The sequence below is a fragment of the Ammospiza caudacuta genome, chromosome Z, assembly GCF_027887145.1.
Source record: "Ammospiza caudacuta isolate bAmmCau1 chromosome Z, bAmmCau1.pri, whole genome shotgun sequence".
NCBI lineage: Eukaryota > Metazoa > Chordata > Aves > Passeriformes > Passerellidae > Ammospiza > Ammospiza caudacuta.
The window spans coordinates 86,512,977-86,532,276 of NC_080632.1; the positions used below are offsets into that span (position 1 = coordinate 86,512,977).

Genomic DNA, 19,300 nt, shown 5'->3' on the forward strand with positions numbered 1-19,300 from the left:
CAAAATAGAAATGAACTACCTCCCTTTTGGACCCTGAGAGCACAATACCCCAGTGAGACAGTGAGGTACCCATAAGTATCCCAATGAAGTAAGGAAACAGAAAAACAAAAAGAAAAATTAATGATTAATTATACAGAGGAAAATCTAAAGAAGGCATTTTCTTATTAGCTCCAGATCAGAAATAAAACCAAAAAACATCCAGTATTACGTCACTCATGCCCAAGCTCCCACCGATACAGCAGAGGGTCTAACACTTTTCCTACTAATCTAGTCTGATATAAAAAAATAAAAGCACAACATCATAATAAGGAAGAGTAGCCTTTTGCCTTGAAAGAGCTTTAATTATCTTCTACACTTAAGTAACAGAGGTGAATTTAAAATAAAAATGAAAATTAACAGATTTCCACTCCTTGTCCCATTGAAAGTAAAATTAACCAGAAAAATAAGCTGGGTGAAGAGTATTAAAAGAGTTTCAGGTTTTAGTACATGTTTTAAAACCAGCTGAGCATATGACTGTATGAATAGAAAAACCCCAAATCTTACAGCAAATAAACAAGGCTGAGAGATTATGTTTTCCTGGTACCCTGAAAATTAATTTTCTTCTTAATTACTTGGGCAATTGGTCTAAGAAAGAACTGCAAAGAAGAGTAAGAAGGAACTCCACAAGTTGCTGTGAATTACTCTCTTCCAAGTCATGCTGAGCACTGAAAGGCCTCTCCTTGAAGCAACATAACCCATTCTAAGAGCTCTCTCTCCAGTCTGGCTTCCATATTAGCAGAGATTAAAAGGCACATCTAATCCAGGATCAGACAACCCCTCATCAGGAATATCTGATGCCTGTCCAGATAAAAGGCATGGAGAGCCTTGCCCGGTGCAGAGTATAATCCTGGTTGTACCTTGGTCTATCCTAAGGTACCCAGACCTGTGCTACAATGGGCACAGGGGACCTGGTTTGGCCACCTCCAGCTCAGGCCTTGCCAGGGTTTCTATTAAAATACAATTAATACTTCTATATGAAAACTATGTAGTTTTCTACAGTGATTCCCAAAACTGATATTAATCATAGACTCATGGAATGCTTTGGCTGGGAAGGGGCCTTAAAGATCATCCAGTGGATATCCCTGCCATGGGCAGGGACACCTTCCTCTATCCCAGGATGCTCCCAGCCCCATCCAACCTGGCCTTGGGCACTTTCAAGGACCCAGGGACAGCCACAGCTGCTCTGGGAAACCTGTGCCAGGGCCTCACTACCCCTGCAGTGAGAACTTCTTCCTAGAGATCAATTTTCCATGAGGAACTCATACTTTCTCCTTTTGTTTTCTAAACGGTAAACTTACAAGGCACAGCCAGAGATTAAAAGTACTACAAGATTAGAATGATTCAGAAACATTTTTCATTTAAAGGCAATATTTTAGGTTTTGGAGATTATTTTTGAGATTGTGAGAGAACAACCACAGTGTCTGTTATTTTCACCCAACTATTGTTTTCAATTGGGCTGCAAGGCTGAAGTAACAAAATACTTCCCTTTACAGCATGCCAACAGCAGAGCTATCAAGGGCAAAATGTTTTCTCCACTTGGATTCTATCAGCAGATGCTGAAGTGCTGTGAGGCCTGCGGCAGCCCAGGCAGTGCGGCTGCCTAATCAACATGACAACTACTCTCCTTCTCCTGCAGATAAAAATAACAGTACAACACGTTGCTGCCTCCTCTGCCTGCAACTGCAAAGGTCAGTTCTGAAAGACACAAGAAAAAATCACTTGGCAAAAAAATGAGGAAGTTTTGTACCTGTTTTTGTCAATTTTATTTCCCTTTGAAAGTGATTGAAAGAAACACTTTGAGAATTTTATTTCCAGCCACGTTCACCACTGGGAGAGTAATATGGTGTATTAATGGCACACCAAATGAAGAAGAAAAGAAGAAAACAAACCTCTCACTGTAAAGTACCACAGGATTAGCACTTCAACTAAGTAGCTTCCATAGGGAAACATAAATCACAGCTACATTTGGTATCCAGTAGTCATAGCTGGAGCCAATGAGAGGCAAAGCCAACCCTTGCTGATTTAAGAAGGGGTGAATCAGCTTCATGTGATTCAATAGCAGGAGAAACACAGGAGGTTAATCAGCAAACCTGAAGTACTGTATTTTTCAGAACCACCTTGAAATGAGGAGCATGTTCAAGGACACATGAGCTTTTCCAGGTATTCTGCTCTCCACTCCTAGAGTGTAGGAGTGAGGAAAAAAAATCAGGCAAAAAGAGCCCCCCAAAGCAAACAAACAACAACCAACAAAACCCCAACCCAAACCCACCAAAACCTTAGAGTATGTAGCCAGGCTCTGGTAATCAGCAGGATCAAGGTTTTTCGAATTTTAAGGAAAGCTATAAAAACTTAGTTTTTAAGTCCTGAAGGTCTTACAACAGGGGTTGCTATGCCAGAGTGAAGACAACTTGACTGATTTTAAAATCTAGTAGGGAAATGTCTTTGAAGAATTAAATTCCTTGTAGGAAATTGCATCAATTGAATCCTTTGCATCACTAAGCCATTGCTCCCAACCTCTTGATGTCTATCAGAGTATTTTGCAAACAAAATTCTAGCAGCTCCTAGTTAGGCCTGTTCCACCACCTGGTATCAGTTGCTCGCTTGTAGGAAATATGAGAGCAGTGAAAGCCAAGGAGTTCTCGCCGTGGCCATGAACCAAACACATCTTTAGGAATGATAAGTGAAGAGTCTCCACCAAATTCCTGACATATCTGAAGCGGCTGACCAAATTACAGACCACCTCTGAAGCGGAGGCATATAGACAGCTCCCAGATGAAATATTTCTGCACAAGGCCAGAAGAGGAACCATAGCATTCCTCTTTGTTCACGATTCAGAAGAGGAATATCCCATTTTAGATAAGCAAGATGCACTATCTCTTACTAAAATGGCTTTCTAAAATAAAAGGTAAAGTAATAGGAAGCAGAAGGTATTTTGATTTCAGTTTCTTCTGTACAGCATTAATGGTTCCCATATGTTCCCAATCAACTGGCAATGGTGATTTTTAGATTATTTATAAAAACACGGAGGCAAATAAGTAGTTTTCAATAAAAAGTGGCCACTATACTGATAACCCTTATACGTTCACCTATTTTTGCCTCAGTAATGAAGCACACAGACATTATGTGTATCTCCAGAGTAAAATGAATGGTCCAAATCCTGAGAAACAGCCCAAAGCTAATGTGGCCAAGTCTGTACTGACGGTAACCCGGGCAATTCCTGCTCTGATGTGAGCCCTGGTGGGGCTGCAGAGGTATGCCCACATCTACCTGTGCCTGTGCCGGTCTGTGCTCTGCCCCAGGGCCATGGTGCCAAACCCCAGAGGTCTCCAATGCTCAGTTCCCTGAAAACCTAACACAGTGCTTCATTATTGCTAACCTTGGAAAAGTCTTTCCTTATGACCTGTGAACCCACAAGTATGTCAAAGAGATTATTCCACTTCCCTTCAAAGCAGCATTTTATTTGAAAAATACCACATCACTTTAGCAAATCAGCACCTTCAGAGGTTCTGTTTTCTACACTCTTATTTCTACCTGGAATTTCCTTCATGGTGCCAGCTGAGCATGAGCACAGGTGTGCCCAGGTGGGCAATGGCCCCTGGGCTGTCCCAGCCTGGCTGTGACACAGCCCCAGGGCAGGGCCTGTCCCTGTGCCGGCCCTGCTGAGGCAGCTCCAGTGCTGGGGACAGCTCTGGGCCCTCAGCACAAGAGAGACACCGAGGGGCTGGAGCGTGTCCAGGGCAGGGAACGGAGCTGGCAAGGGGCTGGAGCCCCAGGAGAGGCTGAGGGAGCTGGGCAGGGGCTGAGCCTGGAGCAAAGGAGGCTCAGGTTGGATATTGAGGAAAATTCCTCCATGGAAAGGCTTGTCCAGCTCTGGAACAGCTGCCCAGGGCAGTGGTGGAATCCCCAGTCTGGGGAGAGTTTAAAAGCTGTATAGCTGTGGCATTGGGGACATGGGACAGTGGTGGCCGGGGCAGTGCTGGGGAATGGTTGGACTCGATGGTGTTGAAAATTTTTTTCAACCTAAATGGTTCTGAGATTCTGAACCCAGAGTAATCCAGCTAAGAAGCAACCAGCATGATTTGGCTTAGAGGACATCTCTGTGTTATTCTTTGCTTGTATACACACACAGAATTGCAGCAGATGCCTTTTTCTATTTGCACCATCAACTACTCATTATTACACCCCAGTACACTCTCCAATTAATTCTTCTTCAAATTTTTAGCCTTTTCACCTCTTCCATGCTTCCTTTTGGTTGATGAGTACATTATGTCCAACTGAGTAAAAATAATAAGCATTTAAGTCTTTACATGTCATATCTATTTTATGGATTCTTGACAAGGCAAACTGGCAACTGTTCTGGTGTCCAAAACTCATTACAGACTTTACATGCTCTGTATTTTCATCTGATTTCTGACGCATTAAACATTATCACACTGTCTGTTAGTATTTCTCTATGAAATGCAAATCCGGACTACAGTTTACAGTCAGAGAATCTTTCATCAGCTGGTGGGCAGAATTTGCTGGAACAGAGGGATGTCAGAGTGACACAGTGCATAACAGGCACCTACTGCTCACGGGAATCTCTAGAGCTATCTGATGATTGGAATCATAGAATTCCAGAATGGTGTGGGCTGGAAGGAACCTTCAAAGGCCATCTAGTACAATCCCAATGCACCTTCTCCTAGACCAGTTGAACTGCAAGCCCCATCCAGCCTGGCCTGGAACACTTCCAGGGATCCAGGGGCAGCCACAGCTGCTCTGGGCGCCTTGTGCCAGGGCCTGCCCACCCTCCCAGCCAAGAATTCCTTCCCAATATCCCATCTGTCCCTGCCCTTTGGCAGTGGGAAGCCATTGCCCCTTGCCATTATCAAAAATTACACTCCTGGTTCCACAGCAGCATGGGTACAGATAATCCAAACATACTTTGCTGTTTATGACCAGAGAAAGTACCAAGAGAGAGAGCCAGGATGCAGCAGAGCCCCTGCGCACACACTTGGGGAGCTTCAGAAAGGTAATTTTTCTTGACCACTCTTGCATTACCAAAAGTCTCAACATTTACCATTTCTATCTACAATCTACACAATTTGGGCCACAAAATTTCTTTGATCACAACAGCCTGAAGGCCAACACAGCTCCCCAATATACTGGAAGTTGGTGGGTCCATCGTCTTCTGAATAACCAGCCCTGGTCACAGGAAAAGCCTGGCCAGCTCACTATTCTATCTGAAAACAGGCTGGGATGGATGCTGAAATAAGAATATAAGAGCATGTCATGAACACGGAGACCCTCCCCATGAGTACATCCTCCCAGCTTTCAGCAACATACACTTTAGAAGTTTATTGAGCCAAATCTTTTAAGACTTTTTTCTGACTCCTTTCAGAGCACAGCTACATTTCAGACATCCATGGAGTCCCATACAGCTGTGAGGATGGAGCTCCCAGCTCCACCACTGCAGAGAAAAGCCTGGTAAGCTCTTGGAAACAGAAACTCATTTTGGTTCTTCTCAGATCCTGCCCACGTGGCTCCCAGACAAGCTCCCTGCAATGTGTACAGTAAAACTGATATGATTTGCCACTGTTTCAAGGGACAGCAAGACCAGTTAGAACATTCTGGCTGTAGCTCACATGAAAAAGACTGGTTCTGTATGGTGCTGCCAGTACTGTTTATGAAGTGCAGGACGTGACAGGGTAGACAAGGAGTCAGATGAATCTCATCTTTTATTCAGATCTACAAGCCTGACAGCTCTTACCACTTGCCAGATGGTGACAGGTACATTTAAAAAAAAAAATTTTAAAAATTTCTTTTTTTGACGTCCTCGCTTCTCTAACAAAGGAGCTATTTAAAAATTCAACATGCTCCCTTGGAAAGCTTTAAATAGTTTCTGAATGTAACTGGCATTATGCTGTAACCCAATATTAAATAGTTTTGGGGAGGAATTGTTTAAATTGTTGAGGAAAACCTACATTTAACTGTTACAAAGGAAAGGACGTGCTGCTGTCTGTGGGAGGCACAGGGCTGCAAGCAGAAGGATCTGGCCACCATCAGTTATCCTGGATGTGGGCAAGTAACCAGAGAAGGTCCCTATCTCAGTCAGGAATGTAGACAACTGTTATCTTCAGTGCACCATATCCTCTTTACACAACTTGAAGACATCTTGTTCTAATCATCCAGACAGTATCATGCTGCCTGTAGTCTGCAGCTGCTGAAAGTTTGGAGAGTTTTGAGCCTCAAGTTCTCCACTCCCCAAACTCTTGCATGACCAGCAAATGTGAAGAGAGAACAGAAGAGGAAGGAATAGGTACAGAGCAGGATTTCAGTTTAACATTTTAAATTATTTTCCTTTATGGGCAATCAGATATCTGTCAATCTCCTGTAATTAAAAGCACATCAAACCAAAACCTCTTGATTATGAGGCACAATAATATGTTATTCACTGCATTCAGAGACTTAGTACCCTGCTCAGCCCTCCCTTCCAGTATTTTGCACCCAGTGGTCATAGTGTGGCTTCAAACATTGCTCAGCTCTGCAAATATTGACTAGAAGACAGGGAAAAATTTGTAACGCTTTGAATTTTTCTAGCAGAAGCTCAGGCTCTCCATATGAACCTTAAAACTACTCTCAGATGCAGAAATAATTAATAATTGTTTCCCAAAGTCAAGCTCCACAGAGTCACACTAGTAACAACTTCTTATCCATACCTATTTTCTTCTGTTTTCTTCTAAAATGTTTCCCTGTGCAAGAGGAAGGCTGCTTTGAAGAAAACACTTGGCAGGTGGAAACAACACACATTCAGACAGGGAATAAGACAGCTGAATGTCTGCTCTTCAGTTATTTAAAATTAATTCCCCATAATCATTAATAGGCTGGTGAGAGGAGTAAGAGAAAAGAAAAAAGACTGTTTGATGATGAAAATTAGCTTTTGCTCCCCTGAAAGGCAGGTTTCTAACAAGGGGCAGTCAAGAGAAGCTGACATTGTTCTCCCTTTGGGGGGGTGAAAGATGTGTCACAGTTTGGGAATTCCTTACCAGAGGCATCTCAAAATCCTTCTGATTCTCCTGAGTTAAAGATGTGGGATAGGGCTGTTAAAGAAATTAAAAGGTTGGAACTAAATGACCTTTAAGGTCCCTTCCAACCCAAACCACCCTGTGTTTCTACGCTGCCCAGAAGGCGTGTGCAGGCCCAAAAAACAGACAAGAAAAATTCAACATTTTAAAACAAACTGGTAAAAAACGATAAATATTTTCCACCTCTCAAGAGTAAGAAGAGCTCAGATAACCAAGTGTAACCATCTCTGAAGTCAGGTACCACTCACCAGGTCTATATTTTGCATGATGTCCTGGAAGGAGGGGTGAGTCCGAAACTGCTCGAACAGATCGCGCTTGTAGAGAAGAGCGTACACCAGGTTGGGGTTGTGATGGAGGGAGTTGGTCAGGCAGGAGTTGATGATCTCCAGCATCATCCGGATCACTTCCTCAATCACATTCAGGTCTTGTGCCTTTAAGAAAGGAGTGGAAGGTCAGTGTGCCCTCTTCCATTGTAAAATATTGAGTAATAAAGGCAGTGCAAAGGTAATCATTACCAATAAAGCTATTAGCTGGTAATGTTTCTATGGTGAGCAAATCTGGCATCCATGTGTCTGGAAAGGAATCTGTTTTCTCCAGTAATCATCAAAATTTTAATTGAAATGCATCATACTAGTACTCAGCCTCATAGCTTGATTCTCCCAACAGGAGCCATGACATAAAGCATTACCATATTGTAATCAGTCAGATTCATAAGGGTTAAGTGAACACAGTCTTTTCAACCCTTCCTATTCTAAGTAAAAGCACTTCAGCATATAATTAATTTATTACATTTTCTGTTGAGCCCCTATGCAGGAAGGAGGGATAGGGAAAAGGGAGTAAAAGTAACAGAAATAAAAAGCAGTGGGTGAAAAAGCAAAGGCAGGAGAAGAAAAACTGACTGTATCAAACATCACTGCGACTTCAACATCTGTCACTGTTACCAGACTTTTCCTCTTTGACTCTTTTTTAAAATTTTTTTTTGGCATTGAAGAACACTTGCAACAAATGAAAAAAAGGAATCTCCTTTTGTAGTGCACTAAGCTTTCACACTAAGATTAACTTGTAGAGCTTTTCATTTTGTCAGTGCATTTGACAACTCAAACCTCCTAAGCTGAACAAGCTGGCATGTGAACTCCTGCCACCTGCCTGGATTTCCCTCCTTGAGCTCCACATCAGGATATCTCCAATACAGTTATTCTGACTGCAGAATTGTCTGTCCTACCTTGGAATAGGGTAAGAAAAGGACTCTTCTACCTTGTTTGTATCATTTAGGTTGTCTCCATCACATCAAAAACTGTACTGTGAGACTTTACATGTCTGGCAAGAATGAGAACCATACTAAACCATCTTGAGCTTTTCTGCTGGGTATGAACAATGAAACTGCCAATACTTCCTTTTGCTGACTGCCCACGAAGTTCACTTTCTGAGTTATCATAACGCACTTAAATTCTTCACAAAAAGGCAGTACTTAGAGCATTTTCTTGGGCTGTCATTCAATCTGCACACAGTTATTTTCTACTATTAAGCAGCACTGTAGGAATTGTCATGTGGCAGATGTATGCTCTCTCTAAGACAGAAGAGAATACAGGAATTTTCATTATCCTGTTTAGACTCAAAAAGAGCAAAATTCTTTGCTACCACTTTGCTCTGGCTGATTTCAATGGGAAGCAAGGTGCATTTCTTCCTAGAAGTGTAGCTCACAGAATCCCAGAATGGTTTGGGCTGGAAGGAACTTTAAAGCTCAGCCAGTTCCACCACAGCTTCACTTGGAAACCTGTGCCAGGGACCCCCACCCTCACAACAAGGATTCCTTTCTAATATCGCATCTGTACCTGCCCTCTGGCAGTGGGAAGCCTTTCCCTCTTGTCCAATCTTTCTGTCCCTTGTCCCAAATCCCTCTTCTAGATGGCCCCGTAGAAGGCAGCACCATGCCCGTAAACTGCTGCTCCATTTCTTTTGTGACACTGAGGACCATGGAGAAGTGAGATCCAATCATTATTCCCACACTACAGTCTGGTTATCCCCAGCCCTTGTCTTCTACATGTACAAGGGAGATTTAAGTGGAAGTTTTTTGGAGCTCTTGTTTGAAGAGGAATATCTTGTGCATGCATTCCAGTGATATTCCTTCTTTAGCAATGATACCTGATAGTGAAGGTTGCAGATTTTTTTCTGAATGTAAGTATCTCCTATTTTTAATGACTTTGCCACCTAAATTAGCATTGTAGTGTAGCTAACAATGACGGCAGAAACCCTTACAAAGCTGATTGCTGTCAATGGGATCACATTCTTCTATGACAGAAATAATCTTTACTTTCAAAATGCAGGTGGATTCTCTGCCTGTAGTTACCTAGCTATTGTGCTATGAAACAGCATCCCAGGCAGGTGTTGTCAAGGGTATGTAATGGAAAATATTAGACAAAAATAGAAATAACTGCTTCAGCTGGCATCTGAAGAAAAATCCAGACCTAACTCACCTGGGGAATAGTGCTTGCCTATCAGATTTACTGCAGAATATGCTGTGTTATGGTATACTTTTAAAAACTCTGAGCACTGGCATACTTCTGCCCCCAATGCAGCGGGGTGAGCTAGTGACCGAGACACTATCCTAAAATACAGAATAGATGACTTTCACAGAAATATTATGATTCCAAATCAAGTGAGATCTGTCCAGTTACAGAAAGGTAACAAACCACACAACCACTTTTCAAAAACTAAATGTTTTTTTTAATAAAAGGTGTGTTCAGATTAAACCCCAGGCATACAGCTAATTGAAAAAGAAAGCATTGCTAACCGTCTTCCAATAGGGTGGAGACTCTGCTAATGACAGGCTTCAAACAATGAAAAGGTTCAGCGGTTATTACACAGTAACTAAATTTAACATGTTTAAGAGCTAATGGACAGAATCAACCATCTGTATTTCAGCTGCTACATTGCAGGTGCAGAATCTGGGAACCCCCAAGAAGAAAAATAGGAGATATAGTGAAGATTTTTACTCACAACTGACTACATGAGAAAGAATTTATAAGAAGAACTATGTCCATAAAAGACAGAGAAGTGGCACTGAATCCCTGTATTGCACATACATCATAACTGTCTGCTCCTATAATTAGAGATTGAATCATTCCTAAGGGTTTAAAAGTTTTCAAAACAAAGGAAAAAACAAGCATAAATCCAAGGACAGCATTTGGATAAGAAAGTGGAGAAATGCTGATAAAATGCCATGTGGTTTTGTTGCTCTGTATCATCAGTATCAAGCTACAGACCCACTGCATCCAGACATAGCATTAAGACAGGTATAAATAAAGTTATATTAACATTTTGTTGTTGCAGTTTATCACCTTGTGTATTACTTTCAGAGCAGCTGAACACAGCTGAAATGCTGAATGTGTGTGGCCAAGGCACAGACTAACACATCATCCTCAGCAGAGAGGATGCTTAAATCCTTGTAAGACCATTTTTTTACTGGATTAGCTGTTATATGAAAATAAAAGTCAAATATTGATTTGTGAAATGTAGACATGCTTCAATCTATTGAACAGTACATTTAAAGAAGAGGAGTTAAAAGTTTCCTATTGCTTACAATTGACAAATTCAGTGTGGCACTCACGTTTAAAATTACTACAATATTCCTTTACAAAGCAGGGCTTAGATAATGCCTCTGTCAATATCAATGTATACCACTCCTCCCCCACCTATTTTTTTGCTTATTCCCATAGAAATAATTATAACCATAATTAAAAAGAAAAGTGGAAGCTAAAAGCTCAGTACCAACTCTGTGAGACTGAAATCATGCCTGCAAAGGGGATGGGAATGTAGGCACAGCTTTTGCATTACTGTGGGTAATTCTAGGTAGTCACTTAATGTCCTTTCTCAGGAGAGAAATTAAATGTGGTGCTTTTTTGCAAAGATTCTAACTTTTAAAGCAAAAAGACAGATGTTTGGTCATGTTCTAGATGCACAAGGGATAAACCAACCTGTGACAGCTAAAAGACAGCCATGTCTTTTACATACATGCCCAGGTACACATCTGGGTAGTCTTTTGGTAAAAGGAAAAAACAAGTAATCGTGCCAGAAAAAAGAGGATGGAAATAAGCTGAGAGGATGCGGGGGAAAACATGATGAATGAGAACATTATCTGGGGAAAAACAATTTGAGTTTGATAAACACTATCAAGGAACACACAAAAGTTCAAAGCCAAGGCAAATGATAGGCAGAGCTGGATGTTCCTGGATATGACCATCCTGGAATATTGTTGCTTTCTTCACTGCAATACAGTTAATAATTAACATGGTATCCTCCTGGGCAAACTTTTCCACAGAATTAAATACTTACATCCTGATGTGTAAAACCACTTGGAAAGTCTATGGCTTTTAAATATCAAGAGAAGTCAAGCAGCCTAACCATGAAACCCCAGGCATTTGCTCACAGTTAGTTCCTTACAGACATGTTTATCCATCAAAAAACAAATCACTGTCAACAGAGGATGCAAAAACTCAATGTCACATAACGCCTCTTTAATTTATGGTGCCCCATCTCCTGGTTCCCATAACGGAACATTCTGAGTGCTCATCCTTTTAATTCAATTTGACATTGAATTTATTTTAATTATTGTGACCATAAAAAACTGATTTTAAAAGTTCTATCATGAATGAATGCAAATCTCCACCCTCTAAATGTTACCAGTTCTGAGGAGATAAAGGGAGGCATGTCTTGTGTAATTCAGCTTAGTGTTGCATAACCATCCCTCATGATTTGTACTGTCTAATATAAACAGAGGCAAAATTATTCAGCTTTCTGTTTTCTTTCCTCCAAAGTTAATTTATATAGAAAATAATAGCTGGTTGAAAAATCAGAATTTTGGTGCCTTGTGATGCTATGAAATGGCATCAATAAGCAAAGGTGGAAATGTGTTTCTCTTCCATGATGAAATTAGCTCCTTGATTAGCCCATTTTTTGACTGGAAGGCAAGCACTGCCCTTTTTCAGTGTGGTCCCCAGGGTATTGCACAGCATGCATGGTGACAGATTTCTTCAAGATATTTTGCATTTTTGATCACTAACCCAGGAAGATATGCAGCACACTCAGTCACAGCTGGCACAGGTTTCCAGAGCAGCTGTGGTTGCTCCATCCATGGATGTGTCCAAGGCCAGGTTGGATGGGGACCCTGGGATAGTGGAAGGTGTTCCTGCCCATGGCAGGGGACGAACAAGATCAGCTCTAAGGTCCCTTCCAACCCAAACCATTCAGGGATTCTAGTCCATGATTCTAAGAAGCATTAGTGAACAAACTTAAGTATCATATAATGTCCACATGACAATTACAAGCTTCAGACTATATATTATAGATATGATCATATATTTCTTTATAGCAAGCTGAAATTCACTTAAATGCAATGATCTGGTTTTCCTCCCCTTTACCTGGATATACAGTAAACCCCAATCTAAAGCAATGAATAATTGTAAGCCTAAAGAAGTCTACTTTTAAACTTGTTTAAAAATTGGAGATCTAACAGAGCAACTTTTCCTTTGTGGCAAGATCCATGTGAATGGAGTTATGCACCATATGACAATGGGTGCAGACATCCAGGTCACTTGTGTGTACTAAAAAAAGCCTCATTTCTCACTGTGCATTCACATCACAGCAATTTTCCAGCCAAATTATACTTCCAGCTAAATAACTGCTAATTATATAGTTAGCAAAATAAGCAGGAAGAAGCTTATCTGCCTAAAAAAAAGCAAAACCTGAGCAGGGATTGGTAAGGGAGTATGCTACAACTGCACAATGTAAATAGGGTAAAAGAAAACAACAAGACAACATATTGTGCTGAAGTCTTAATTCAAAGAACCTGATGAAATAAAGTGGAAATGTCACATGTAATTGCAAAAGAAATACTTGAAGGAAATGCAAGCTGACAAAAAAAAACATGTCCTAACACACTTCTAAACTTAACTGCTTATGACAATGAATGGCTTTTAGTGAGTGGGAACTCGCTGCCAGTAATAAAATGCTTTGACATTTGAATTTTCAAAAGTGCAAGCTGCTTTGTGTCAAAGCTTGGTGGCTTTAGCTCATTCTGACCAACACTGCTGGTCCCTCTCCAGCGGAGCCAGGAGTGCACACAGTGTGCAAAAGCTGTGAAGCAGCTACTTAAAACAGCTGGACATGATGTAACAGCTTCCTTCCCAGGAACTCCACAATTCACAGAAGGAAAACCATCTCGGACTCACCACTCTCCCTGCTAGGTCTGAGTGACCCCTTAAGGACATCAGCTCCCTTTGCCTCTCTTTGCAACTCAGAAAATCCCAGGATGGTTTGGGTTGGGAGGAACCTTAAAAGCCATCTTGTTCCATCCCCTGCCATGGCAGGGACACCTCCCACTGTCCCAGGCTGCTCCCAGCCCCATCCAGCCTGGCCTGGGGCACTGCCAGGGATCCAGGGGCAGCCACAGCTGCTCTGGGCACCCTGGGCCAGGGCCTGCCCACCCTCCCAGCCAGCAATTCCTAATTCCCAATGTGCCAAAATCTGTGCCTGCCCTCTGGCAGTGGGAGCCATTGCCTGGGGGCTGTCCCTGCCTGCCTTGTCCCCAGGGGCTGTGCAGCTCTCCTGGAGCCCCTGGAGGCCCTGGAATGTCAGGAAGGTCTGCATCATGTCTGTGTTGCTGCATCCACATTGCGGGACCACCCATCATCTTCAGAGCTGAGGCTGAAGGCTTCATATAGATGTAGGAATAGAGAAAAGGTGAGGGTGGAGGCTGCACAAGCAACTGTAATTATGGCTGTTCTCCATGCTGAGCCCCTGTCTGTGATGACTCACTATAGCTCTTCATCTGTAGTATTTTCAGTGAGATTCAACAATTTGTGAACATAAATTATAAAAAATTATAGTCATAAACAACTACTTCCTTCATGACGCAGATATGACTATAAAGGCAATTTTGTCAGCAATGAAAAAAAAGAAAACCATACATACCCTGCACAATTAACAGATATCAAAAGGACTAAGAATGCAAAATTAACCCCAAACAGACAACTTCTGTGATTTTTTTCTACCAGGGAGAAACCAACAGGAAAAATTTGGTAAATTGTTTCATATCCATAAGCTGCAGCCACACACAATAGAGCTGAACAGACAGTTTCAGTTCATTTTACATTACTTTTTCTTTTCATCTGGCTTTGTACATACTAAAGAATACTTCAATGAATTATGCTTTTGGACATGCAGTAGTTACTACTTCTGCCTGTAATGAAGCTATTCCAGATTTCAGGGTGGTGCCCCTCAATCTTTTGTGAAGAATAGACAATACATGCTACAGGGAATTTCACCTTGATAACATAATTTATCAGCATCCACAATTGTAATTATATAAATTTCCCTTTCTCTTTTCTGAGGAATATCTATAGTTAAATATTTTCAAATAATTTACTTTATTTTTAGTTAGTTTAAGAGAAGCATATGTATCTTGTTTGTATTAGCTTTGGGGAGCTTCCAAGAGAGCTGTCTGAATTTCCTGCACTTTCAGCAGAAAATAAAACCTTCAACAAAATAAACTTGCTCTGCCAAAGGAGTGGAAGAACAGAGAGGAATGAAGGAGGCTCACAAGAAAGCTGTTCTTACCCTCAGTGAGCAAAGCAACTTCAAAGCCAAGCCTTTGGTGACCAGAATCTTATCTTTATCTCTTTTACTAGCAATACTCTTTGGCTGTTCTATGTCAAGCTTAGAGAACTTTTGGTAAAGTAGGTACTACGTGAAAAAATGCAGGGCCTATGGTGATTATAACCTCAAGTATTAACCCTGCCATCTCTGATCACTGCTTAGAAATGAAAGCACTGCTGTCACACAGCAGAGCTGTTTGTTGCCAGACACTTGGCTAAATAAACTGTCCATCCTGACATTCCTCCTCTCCTTCCCAAGCAACTGGCAAGCTGAGCCAGCCTGTGTGGGAGCACACTTCCCACAAGGAACACAGCGTTTCCAGCCCATATCCCAATGCCAACACCCACCACAGCCCACGACAAGGAGGAAATGCCATAGTGTGTGTCCTGCCCCAGAGGAACAGGCCCAGGAGCAGTCTGCTCCAAAGGAAAACACACCACAGGACACCTGCCAAGGCAGCAAGCCCAACTGCTTTCCTGCTCCAAAACCCTGCTTTCCCAGCCTGCACTGGCCCAGGAAATACTCAGCCGTTTCTGAGGACACAAATATAACCCAGGAAAGGTGCAGCTGCTTCATTGGTACTTCTTACATGACTTCACCATACTGTGTTTATTATCCAGCTGACCTACAGCTAACCCACTGCTCATCTCCTGCTCACCCCATCACTTTCATCTCTTCTTCCATCCATGCCCTTCCTGTGTTTGAAATTCCAATCCTAAACCACTTCACTTTGAAATATTTTAACTTATCCTCCACTTCCTTCAAAGTCAGGCTCCAGAATCAATCAAAAACTACTATAAAACTGCCCAGATTCCTTCAGTGCTTTACTGATTCTTGGTGATGCCGCAGTCTCACAGCCCTGTGTCCTTTTTACCTGTTTACTGAGGATTTTGCAATTTCCAGAGTCACAGAAACCCAAAATGGTTTGGTTTGGAAGGTTTATTGGCAGGGACACCTTACACTAGATCAGCAAATCAAATCAAATAACCTGATTTTCACCGAACTAGCTTAGAAAAGGCAAATTACTCTGGAAGACATCTACCCAGGGTCAAGCTTCAGAGGCTGGTCTAAGCCCCCAAGAAGCTTCAGCATAAGGGGATCCACCACAACAGCCAAAATACCTGGAAGTCACCAGCTGGGAACTCTAACACTCAAAGACACTATTCCCAAACCACATGCAACAATGACAACAGAATGCAAACAGTATTTAGTAAAACTGAACCCAATCATTGTCTAAGATCGCACAAAACCTGGGAAGCAACTGCTACTAGAAGATGACAACATTAAAATTAAAACTGTGAATTTTTATTTAGTCATACCATGCTTGAAATACTAATGAGGTTTTGTTGCTGTTGAAAGGAAATGAAGATTTCTCCATTTCTCTACGAAACTTAGCAGTATTCCCTAGAGGTATGGGAAGATTTTGTTTAGTTTGACTGGCAGAACAAGAAAGAACAAGTCCTATATGCAACCCCAACTCCACCATACAAAGGTAAAATAGATCATCCTGATACAGGCTTTAATTAAGAGAACCAATCTACCCTGAGGAGAGTTCGAGGACTTTAAAGACATTCCTCAAGTGAAAAAGTTTCTGATTTCAGCCCTACACATTCAGCTTAGCTGCAAAATGTCACCAGCAAAACTGTTTGGAGAAGATACACAGCAGTAAGTGCTGCAAGAACTGAAACCTTGACAATTATCATGGAATGATAACCATCACAGGACGGTTTGGGCTGGGAGGGAGAGAGACCACCTTGCTCCACCCCCCCTGCCATGGCAGGGACACCTCCCACTGTCCCAGGCTGCTCCCAGCCCCATCCAGCCTGGCCTGGGGCACTGCCAGGGATCCAGGGGCAGCCACAGCTGCTCTGGGCACCCTGGGCCAGGGCCTGCCCACCCTCCCAGCCAGCAATTCCTAATTCCCAATGTGCCAAAATCTGTGCCTGCCCTCTGGCAGTGGAAGGTATTTCCCCTTGTCCTGTCACTCCATGCTCTTGTAAAAAGTACTTTTCTACTTTGTGGGATCCCATCAGGAGCAATGCAGGTCTCATATAAGACAAAGTTTCCAATTTATGCATTAAACCCAACAGTAGTATTAACAGCAATGTAAATAGTACCTACTGAAATCTGTAGATCTTAATGTGCATCTTAGAGATGATTTCTGATGAGTCCCTTTGAAGCAAGTGAGTGGTTCTCCAAAAAGGAGCAAATTTAACAATTTACTATGAAGATACAGTTGCTAATACAGGCATTCAGTTTTGTGTTTGACTTCATAGTTAACTCCAGATTTAAGCACTCTTACCATATTTTAATGTTTCTTTCGAATGGGCTCTTATTCTTTTTATCCTATGTGATGTTAATTGAAATACAGAAACCCATATTTCTATCATGAAGAAGAATAAGATGGCAAAACATCACATCTTGCAAATGGCCAGAAAAACCCCACCAATTAGCAGTTAAAACCCAACAATTTTCTTAATGTTTTTCCTTCCCACCTCCCAAACTTTACTATATACAATACACTACAGTTGCAGGAAGTAATTAATCCGCCAGTACCCTCACCCCAGCATAATCCCTGACTATATTATCAAATATTTTCTTCATCCTTCATATTATGTTTAGCAGTAATAACTGTAACACTGTCTGCAGAAGTACATATACAACTATTAGCATGTTTCCAGTGAACCACCTGCTGTCACTCGAGAAAATCACTCAGTAATTACAGATTACACCAATCCTGGTGTCAGCTCTGGGCCCTCAGCACAAGAGAGACACCGAGGGGCTGGAGCGTGTCCAGGGCAGGGAATGGAGCTGGGAAGGGGCTGGAGCCCCAGGAGAGGCTGAGGGAGCTGGGCAGGGGCTGAGCCTGGAGCAAAGGAGGCTCAGGGGGGCCCTTGTGGCTCTGCACAGCTCCTGACAGGAGGGGACAGCCGGGGGGGTCGGGCTGTGCTCCAGGGAACAGGGACAGGAGCAGAGGGAACGGCCTCAGGCTGTGCTGCTGGAAGTTCAGGTTCAACCGTAGGGAAAATTTCTTTCATAAAAGGGCTGTCCAGCCCTGGCACAGCTGCCCAGAGTGGAGTCCCCACCCCTGGAGGGATCTAAAAGCCATGTGGATGTGGCGCTTGGGGACTTGGGCCAGTGGTAGCCTTGGCAGGCTGGGGGAATGACTCAATGACTTTTCCAACCCAGACTTGAGAGGGCTTTTCCAAAGCAAATAGATGCTACAGTTGTATGGTCTTGCAGACCAACCTTCAGTGTTCTAAGCAATTTTAATTGAGAAGGTACCAAAACAAGCTGAATATACACTGATCCCTGACTAAAGCTGTCAACTTCACAGAATCTGAATTCCTAAGTTCTCGTATGGTTCCTCACTGATCAGATCCTGTGGTTCAGCATCTCTGCTATGACACAGGAAAACCATCAACGCCTTGGAACTGTTCTCTCCCACTGAAAGTACCAATCTGAATAATTCTGACCCTATCTAAGAGAAAAAACTTCACACACAAGACTGTGTAATCTAAGTCCTCAATACAGAGACTGAATGGAGTTTCCATAATTTCCATACTATCCAAGCAGAAGATTTTCCAGTCCTGATGATGCACAGGATGTCAGTGCGAAAAGTCAATGCTTCTCTCTACCCAGTAGCCAAAAGATTCTGTATTCCTGCCCTTGGGGTGAAAATTGCTATTGAAATTTCTGTGGGAGGAATAAGAAAGCCAGAAGGGGTTCACAGAGCAGACATATCCATCATTACAATTTGGGGAATATCAAGGAGGCAAGGGAATGGTGTTACTGCCAAGGCCACACCCTGCCCCTGCTGCCACAGAGCAAGACTCCTGCTCTGCTCAAACACCAAAAATCACGGCAAAGGGACACTGGGATGGGTAAGACAATAGAAAAGCACCACAAAACAGAAAAAAACACCTCTTGACAATATTAGGCATGTCTAAAAACAGTAATTACAAAAAAGGTAGATTTAACCTGTTGCTGTTCGTGTAGAAGGTTACAGTGTGCACACATGAAAGTTTATACCATGGTTCAGTAGTAAACAGCAGCAGTGCATGATACAAAATGTCAGGTCCCAGGTAGCAGACAGCTGACAAGAGGTTATGGCACAAGATTCCCAAACTCCTGTGAGCAGGAATAAGCTGCTTTACAGCCATCATCTCACACCAGCGCTGAACATAAATCATGGAAAATGCTTTTATTTCTTATGATACATTAAAAGATAGCAGCATGGTTGAAGAAGTAATTCTTTATGACACTACTCAGCACACGTGCTATATTCATTCTTTCAGTGGTGTTAAATATTTTGAAAATTAAAGGGAATAGCTTAACAAAGATATGTGAAACCTATCAGAATAATCACACTATTGAGCTTTGAAGTGGTTTTCAGTATAAGGGAGATAAGTTCTTCCAAGATTAGAAAATATAAGAAAGTGGTTTTGTTTTCCTCTTACCTTTCCAATTCTTCAAAACTAGTCACTGCCAGTAAAAGTATCATTTATTATATTAACCTGGGCCCAAAAAACCTCCATGAACAA

At 42.1% G+C, this 19,300-nt stretch overlaps 1 protein-coding gene across 3 annotated transcripts in view; it reads right to left on the bottom strand.

The window, feature by feature from the left end:
* DYM (dymeclin) overlaps positions 1-19,300 on the bottom strand; it is a 209,911-nt gene that overhangs the window by 37,067 nt on the left and 153,544 nt on the right. For all 3 annotated transcript variants that reach the window (XM_058823249.1, XM_058823248.1, XM_058823247.1), the window contains one exon: positions 7,352-7,534. In XM_058823249.1, coding sequence (XP_058679232.1) covers positions 7,352-7,534 — 183 coding nt within the window. The remainder of the gene's footprint in view (positions 1-7,351; positions 7,535-19,300) is intronic.